Source organism: Otolemur garnettii, unplaced genomic scaffold (assembly GCF_000181295.1).
Source record: "Otolemur garnettii isolate 467f Iridium unplaced genomic scaffold, OtoGar3 scaffold00039, whole genome shotgun sequence".
Lineage (NCBI taxonomy): Eukaryota > Metazoa > Chordata > Mammalia > Primates > Galagidae > Otolemur > Otolemur garnettii.
Genome location: NW_003852434.1, coordinates 11,103,180 through 11,111,858, shown reverse-complemented (window position 1 = coordinate 11,111,858; position 8,679 = coordinate 11,103,180). Strand labels below are relative to the sequence as shown.

Sequence of the window (8,679 nt, the reverse complement as noted above, 5' to 3'; positions counted from 1 at the left end):
AAAAAAAAAAAAAAAAAATATTCAATAAGATCTTAGCAAACAGAATTCAACAACACATCAAAAAAATTATACACCATGATCAAGCTGGTTTTATTCCAGGGTTACAGGATTAGTTCAACATACGCAAATCTATAACTATAATATATCACATCAATAAAATAAAAAACAAAGACCATATGATTTTCTCAATTGACACAGAAAAAGCCTTTGATAATATCCAGCATCCTTTCATGATTAGAATTCTTAAGAAAACAGGCATAGAAGGGACATTTCTTAAACTGATAGAGGCCATCTACAGCAAACCCACAACCAATATTATATTGAATGGTGTAAAACTGAAAACATTTCCACTCCAATCAGGAACCAGGCAAGGATGCCCACTGTCTCCACTGCTATTTAACATAGTAATGGAAGTCTTAGCCAATACAATTACACAAGAGAAAGCGATCAAGGGTATTCAAATAGAGTCAGAGGACTCACTCTTTCATCTCACTCTTTGCTGATGATGTGATCCTATACCTGGAAAATCCCAGGGACTCAACTTCAATACTCTTAGAAGTGATCAAGGAATACAGCAGTGTCTCAGGATACAAAATCAATACTTACAAGTCAGTAGCTTTTATATATGCTAACAATAGTCAAGCTGAAAAAACAATCAAGGACTCTATTCCTTTTACAATAGTGCCAAAGAAGATGAAATATCTGGGAATTTACCTAGCAAAGGACGTGAAAGATCTCTATAAAGAGAACTATGAAACTCTGAGAAGAGAAATAGCTGAAGATGTTAGCAAATGGAAAAACATACCATGCTCATGGCTGGGAAGAATCAACATTGTTAAAATGACCATACTACCCAAAGTAATCTACAGATTTAATGCAATTCCTATTAAAACACCATTGTTACACTTTAAAGAACTTGAAAAAATAGTACTTCGTTTTATATGGGATCAGAAAAAAACCTCAAATAGCAAATACATTACTCAGAAATAAGAACAAATCAGGAGGTATCACATTACCAGACTTCAGGCTACACTATAAATCTATAGTGATCAAAACAGCACAGTACTGGCACAAAAACAGAGCAGTAGATTTATGGAACAGAATAGAGAACCAAGAGATGAACCCAGCTGCTTACTGTCATTTGATATCTGACAAGCCTATCAAAAATATTCAGTGGGGGAGACTCTCTATTTAACAAATGGTGCTGGGTGAACTGGCTGGTGACCTGTAGAAGACTGAAACTGGACCCCCACCTTTAACCATTAATAAAAATTGATTCTCATTGGATAAAAGATTTAAACTTAAGACATAAAACTATAAAACTACTAGAAGAGAGTGCAGGGAAAACACCTGAAGAAATTAGCCTGGGAGAATATTTTATGAGGAGGTCACCCCGAGCAATTGAAGCAACACCAAAAATACATTACTGGGATCTGATCAAACTAAAAAGATTTTGCATAGCCAACAGCACAGTAAGCAAAGCAAACAGACAACCTTCAGAATGAGAGATTTTTACAGGTTATGCTTCTGACAAAGGTCTGATAACTAGAATCTACAGAGAACTCAAACTACTCAATAAGAATAAATAACCTCATTTCTACATGGGCAAGAGACTTGAACAGAAACTTCTCTGATATAGAGAGGCACACAGCCTACAAACACATGAAAAAATGCTCATCACCCTTAATCATCAGAGAAATGCAAATCAAAACCACTTTGACATATCATCTAACTCCATTAAGATTAGCCCATATCACAAAATCCCAAAACTTCAGATGTTGGTGTGGATGCAGAGAGAAGAGAACGCTTCTACACTGCTGGTGGGAATGCAAGCTAATATGACCTTTTGGGAAAGAAGTTTGGAGAATACTCAAGGAACTAAAAGTAGACCTACTGTTTGATCCTGCAAGTCCTCTACTAGGTATACACCCAGATGATCAAAAATCATTTTACAACAAAGACATTTGCACCAGAATGTTTATTGCAGCCCAATTCATAAAAGCCAAGTCATGGAAACAGCCCAAGTGCCCATCGACCCATGAATGGATTAACAAATTGTAGTACATGTACAGCATGGAATACTGTGCAGCCATTAAAAAAGATGGAGACTTCACATTTTTATGTTTACCTGGCTGGAGCTGGAACATATTCTTCTTAGTAAAGTATCTCAAGAATGGAAAAAAAAGTATCCAATGTACTCAATACTACTATGAAATCAATATATAACCACCTACATGCTCATATGAATGGCAAAACATAACTATAGTCTAGAAAGTAGAAAAGAGGAGGAGAAAGAGAGGACGGGAGGGGGGATGTGGGAGGAGGAAGGGTATTTGAGGGGACCTCACCTAATGTGCATGATGCAATTGTATATTTCAAAACTATTTAAAAATGAGTATAATTGTGATGGATGTGTTACTTAGTTCAATGTTGCAAGCATTTCACATTGTATATTGAAACAGTGCCCTGAACCCCATAAATCATCAATGTACAAAGTTATGATTTAATAAAAAATAATTAAAACAAAAAAGAATGTTGCTGTGTACCAAGGGTAAGTCCACTAGGCTCTACAGTAAATTATTCATTTGTTATTGAGATCAGGAGGAAAATAGCTACTCTGATGTTAAAAGTAAAAACCAAGGATTATTCCGAGTAGACATAAAGAGTTATAATTTACTATAATCAGTATGGAAGTGTGAATTTCATTTTCATAAATCTAAGATTGTAAAAATGACAACTGTGGGCAGCACCTGTGGCTCAAAGGAGTGGGGCACCGGCCCCATATACAGGAGGTGGTAGGTTCAAACCCAGCCCTGACCAAAAACTGCAAAATAAAAAAAGAAATGACAATTGTTCCATAATTTCTTATAGAGAGACTTGCCCCTACACCAATTCTAACTGGATACCTATTTAACTATGTAGAGATTTAGCATATAGAAAATGAGGTAAAATATTTCAACAGTACAACTTCAAATATTTTCAGGAAAATATTTTAAATACAAGTATTCTCCCTCTCCACTTCCTATATGATTAAAAAAATAAATCAATAAAATCCTACACAGAAACTATAAACACAAGATTCAGACCAGTTATGTAATTCTCTAGGAAGCCAAACTTTACTTCTGTCATTTGCAGCAATCCTTCCATTCTGATTCAAACTTCACTCCTAATGCTCCATGATATAACATAAACAAATGCAAACAGAACATTTTCATGGACACTCAAATAGTCTTTAAATAAGGAAAACAAAATATACATAGTATGAAAGTGTATATTTTACAAGGCTTTGACTGATGTTCATTCCCCATGAGCATATAATGTTTAACCAATACAGAACATTTATATTTAGTTCTATGAATTCAAAAATAATCTCTCTTCAGATGCTATGGCATAGGAGAAAATTAAACACCTTTCAGTAAGTGTATGAATGAAGCATGACTTTCATCTCAAACTGACTGAGAATGATGGTTAGAGAAGCATATATTTTGGATTAATATATTTTATTTAGAATAATTTTATGTATTAGGTATAGCTAATTTTGACTGCTATACTCCTTTTTCCTTGTAGAGTATGTTGATGCTATTTTATTCACTCCTTGAAAAGCCAAACATGAAGTATGATGTAAAGTAATCCTTTTTTCATTTATTTTTAAAAATAAAAATATCTCTTTACCTTTAAAAATAAAGAAATAAAAAAAGATAATAAAAACTACAATGTTAAAATATCTTCTCTAAGAAATTTCAAAGTTTTATAGAAAATTAAAGGTAAAATACAAAAATGTTCTTCATACAAATTTGTTTAAAATTATGGCACATATTGAAATCTTGAAACTCAATTTGATACTGAAGAACTATTCTTCTTTCAAGAGAAAGTATATGTAGTATCACATTCTCAAAATCACACCTTAAACCTGACCTGACATCTTTAAAGACCAAAATGGTCTTTAGAAAAGCCCAAGAAAGAACACCTCAATATTGAGTGTTAATGCTATCTTTTTTTTTTTTTTTTTAATAGAGCCATGGATATTCCTGTTTTCCTTCTTTTCTTTTTTTGTTGCAGTTTGGCCAGGGTTAGGTTCGAACCCACCACCCTTGGTATATGGGGCTGGCGCCCTACTCACTGAGCCACAGATGCTGCCCTTCATTTTTTTTTTAAATCACTCACCTTTCAAACCTAGAGTTTGTAGCTGGAAGAGCCGACCAAGTTCATAAGGCAAAACCCGTAACAGATTGTTATTTAAAAGCAATTCCCTGTTAAAAAAAAAAAAAATTGTTTTAGTTTAATATACCAAACTTTATCGATATCTACATTTCCCATTCTTATCCTTCCTTCTAATATACAAAGATTGTTTACATTCAAGGCCCATTTCTATATGCTCTCCTCAAAATGCTGTACAAGATTGAAGTATACTACAAAATGTGTAATTGCCACATATTTTAACAGTGTTCCTACGATTTACACATTCTCTGACACAGAGTTATAGGAAGAACACACAATTCTCGGGCTAAATCCACCCCCTTTTCTCTGTCACCTAAAATTCCTATAAAATGCAAATGACAGTGACAGATATCATTAGTATTCAAAGACAACTGACAATTCCTCAACCTAGCCTAATTAATAGTAAAAAGTAAAATTTTTACACAAAGTTTAGAATTAAACTATAGTTGCCAACCACCTGCATCAATTTTTGAAAATGAATACCAACTAATCATGTCAAAATACTATGAAAAAAGACAAATTAATAGATAACGAAGTAGTATAACAAAGAAGAGAAACAGAAAATATAAAGTCAAGAATACTATAACAGAACATAAATACTGAAACAAGGCATAGGACAGTACAGAGAAGGACAGGGTAGCATAAACAAGATCTAAGTTTATGACTGACATTTTGAGCAGACTACAGGAAAATATAAATTGAACCTTCATTTGTAGATGATCAAAAGTAGTAAAAAACAAATGGTAAAGAAAAAATTCTAAAACAATATGCTTAATTTTATACATCGGATAGCAATTTGTCTTTAATCTTACAATCTTAAGACTACTGAAAAATTTTCTCCTGTGAAAAATCCTGAAGGACTTAAAAAATTCTGAAGGATGAGAAATAAATTCGTTTCATCAGGTTTTAAGTTGTCTTAAAGAGTTATAATATAAAATATAAATATACTTTCTCTTACATAACAGAGATATGTTCCTAAAAGTTTCACTTATCAGCAAACCATATTTTCCCAATTATGTCGTCTTATCAAACATGAGACTGAAGTGAGACTTAAAATTTTAGCCCCATCCCACCTCATATCTGTCAAAAGAAACTGGTGACGCTCACTGTCTTACCTAGGAGTCTCCAAATTTAAAGGAAGGCAAAGAAATGTACAATAGAAGCCAACTCAAGAACTGTGCTTAGACAATTTGTATCATTAGTTGATCTTCACACACATGGAAATCCTACTGTAAGATGAGTATTAATCTTTAATTTTCTTAAATTTAGAATGTTATATAATCAGTCACATCTATATTTCCTCACCTGAGAGACACCATGTTTCCTAGTTCTGCTGGTAAACTTCTGAGTTTATTGGATGACAGATCCAGGTAAACCAGATTATGAAGCTTGGCAATATCAGGTGGAATGCGACTAAGAAAATTGTCATTTAAGTGCAGCGCTGTCAAGTGTGTCAATGACCAAAGTGATGTACTTAAGCTCCGCACTCTACCTAAAAGGCAAAAACATTGAAGCATAAAACTCTAAGTCAAAGATAAAGACTAAACCACAAGAACTATAAAGATGATGCAAATTCAGACCGATATTATATCACTGATATTTTAATTCGGTATTTTTTGCCATTTGATTGCTTCTAAACGTATGTGTCCTCCTTTAATAGGGTTGATTACAAATTTTAAATAGACAAAAGTAAATGACCATGATTTAGAACCAACCTTAGATCAGTCACCAGGAAAACCATTTTACCGACAAAGGGGACATCTCCTCCAGGTTTCTGATGTCACAATTATATATTATCAACTCTGGCTTAAGGTTTTTGCATTAAGTACAACATACTCAAGGAAACAGTCACACATTAATCTTTATCAATCAGTCACAGCATCTAATAATAGGTATGGTGGAACATGTACTACAAAAAGAAGGGGCCGGGTGCAGTGGCTCACGCCTGTAATCCCAGCACTCTGGGAGGTTGAAGCAGATGGACTGCTCTGAGACCTGCCTAAGCCAAGAGAGAGACCTTGTCTCTACCAAAAATAGAAAATAACTATGGGGTGGCGCCTGTGGCTCAAAGGAGTAGGGCACCGGCCCCATATGCTGGAGGTGGGGGGTTCAAACCCAGCCCTGGCCAAAAAAAAAGAAAGAAAGAACTAGCTGGGCATTGTGGTAGGTGCTTATAGTCTCACTAAGGCAAGTAGATCATTTGAGCCCAAGAGTTTGAGGTTGCTGTGAGCTGTGATGCCACAGCATTCTACTGAGGGCAACAAAGTAAGACTCTGTCATAAGTAAATAAAAAGTAGAAAAAGAAGACTTGGTTGAGAGTCCTGATTTTTACCATCTGATTTTTACCAGCTTTGTAAATCTGGACAAATCAGCTAGCCTCATCTCCTATCTTACCTGTAAGTATCCATTATGCAAAATCATTTATAGGAAGATATTTTATAAACTTTGCAAAAGTTAAGAGGTATTTTAATTATTTATCATTTTTCAAATAGTACATTTTGATAACAGGGCAGTATAAGGTAGAGAGGGCATAAAATCTCAAAGGGGAAAATGTTACTGTTCATATAGCCGAGCAGCAGATTTGAACTTTTACTTTCTGTCCGGAGTTCTTTCTACTGCAGATTCCTTCCTGCTGTCTATAATCAGACTTAAAGTGCCAATTAGAATTTGGCATTTTAATAATAAATAAAGTTTTCAAGTGAAGAGGCTCAAGGTAAAAGAGAAATTTCCTTCAATCCTACCTAGGTAACCAAGTGGTTCTCAACCAGCGGTGATTTTTTTTTTTTACAGTTTTTGGCTGGGGCTGGGTTTGAACCCACCACCTCCGGCTTATGGGGCCAGCGCCCTACTCCTTTGAGTCACAGGACAGGTGCCACCCAACCAGGGGTGATTTTGCCCCCTAGAAGACTCTGGGATGTCTAATGACATTTTTCCTGTCACAACAAAAAGGACACTGCTGAACTGCAATGAACTAAGGATGCTATGAAACATCCTATAATGCACACAACAGCCCTCCTCCACAAAGAATTGTCTAGGCCAAAGTGTCAGTAGTGCCAAGACTGAGAAACCCTTGATTAATGTAATAGAATTTATACATATTCATTCTTTTTTGTTTTGTTTTGGCCAGGGCTGGGTTTGAACCCACCACCTCCGGCATATGGGGCCAGTGCCCTACTCCTTTGAGCCACAGGCACTGCCCTATTCATTCTTTTGATTACCAATCACCCATCCACCCAGTTACCTTTTAGCTAAATGTGCAACGAATTTTTGGTATTGAAATTATAATGAAGGTTTAACTCTTCCAAACAAAAATATACTGGATGGGCGGCACCTGTAGCTCAGTGGGTAGGGCGCTGCCCCACATACCGAGGGTGGCAGGTTCAAACCTGGTGGCCAGCTAAAATAGCAATGAGAATTACAACAAAAAGTAGCCAGGTGTTGTGGTGGGGGCCTGTAGTCCCAGCTACTGGGGAGGCTGAGGCAAGAGAATTGCTTAAGCCCAAGAGTTGGAGGTTGCTGTGAGCTGTTACGCCATAGCACTCTACCAAGGGCAACAAAGTGAGACTCTGTCTCAAAAAAAAGCATACTGGAGAAAAAAATGCATTGATATACTTCCTATAGGAGGTATATAATACAATACAATGTGTATTGTACCAATTCATAAGAGAAAAATAGTCCTTATAATCCATTTTAATGAATTTTTAATTTTCTAATAATTTTTTTTTATTGTTAGGGTACATTGAAATTTGGCTTAATACTTCTTTGGAGGAAAAAAAATCATACTTTTAATGAATGAACAAGAAACATTTTTACAGTAGCAGTAGGCTATTATTTTTAACTATCATGCCATGAATTCATAGGGAAGAGGTTCCAGTAGCTCAGGGAGGCATCTTGCCATTAAATGTGACAAAGCATTGATTGACTTTTGAATTCATGGAAAATGGGTTCCAGCACCTTGTATCACTGTTACATGGGGTCTATTGGTTATCCTGTGTGCTATGCTGTACACCTATTATGCCATGAGCTCATGGCGAATAAATAGGTTCTTGTACCTAAAAGCATGGGCCCACTGGTACTCCTGTGTGCTATGTGATATGCTTATTATGCCATGAATTCATAGAGAATGGGTTCCAGGAGCTCAGGCTCCTTTCTGTTGGTTCTCACACAGTGGGCTTCTCTGGGTGGAGCAGACTGGTGCTTCTGTTGAACCCAGGGTACCTTTCTCTTTGGCTTCCTTCTTTTTCTGATCATTTTCCTTCATGTATCAGGAAGCTATCTTGGCTTTTAGACACTTAATATGCTCAACATGAACATTAATCCTCTTGGTAAGAATCTTGCCCTTAACCTATTTGTTTACAACAATGCCACAGCATACTGGGTGACACTGTAGACTCTTCCAGTTTTGCCATGGTAACATTTGTGTGGCCTGCCTTTTTGAACAGTACCCATTCATGTCTACAA

General features: G+C 35.8%; 1 protein-coding gene across 1 annotated transcript in view; it reads right to left on the bottom strand.

Annotated features, from left to right (window-relative positions):
• The window catches only part of CNOT6L (CCR4-NOT transcription complex subunit 6 like), a 75,905-nt gene that overhangs the window by 65,863 nt on the left and 1,363 nt on the right, over nucleotides 1–8,679 (bottom strand). Inside the window, exons 2-3 of the mRNA XM_023513349.1 lie at nucleotides 5,524–5,710; nucleotides 4,165–4,250 (exon numbers count right to left, since the gene is read on the bottom strand). Of these exons, the coding sequence (XP_023369117.1) occupies nucleotides 4,165–4,250; nucleotides 5,524–5,710 (273 nt within the window). The remainder of the gene's footprint in view (nucleotides 1–4,164; nucleotides 4,251–5,523; nucleotides 5,711–8,679) is intronic.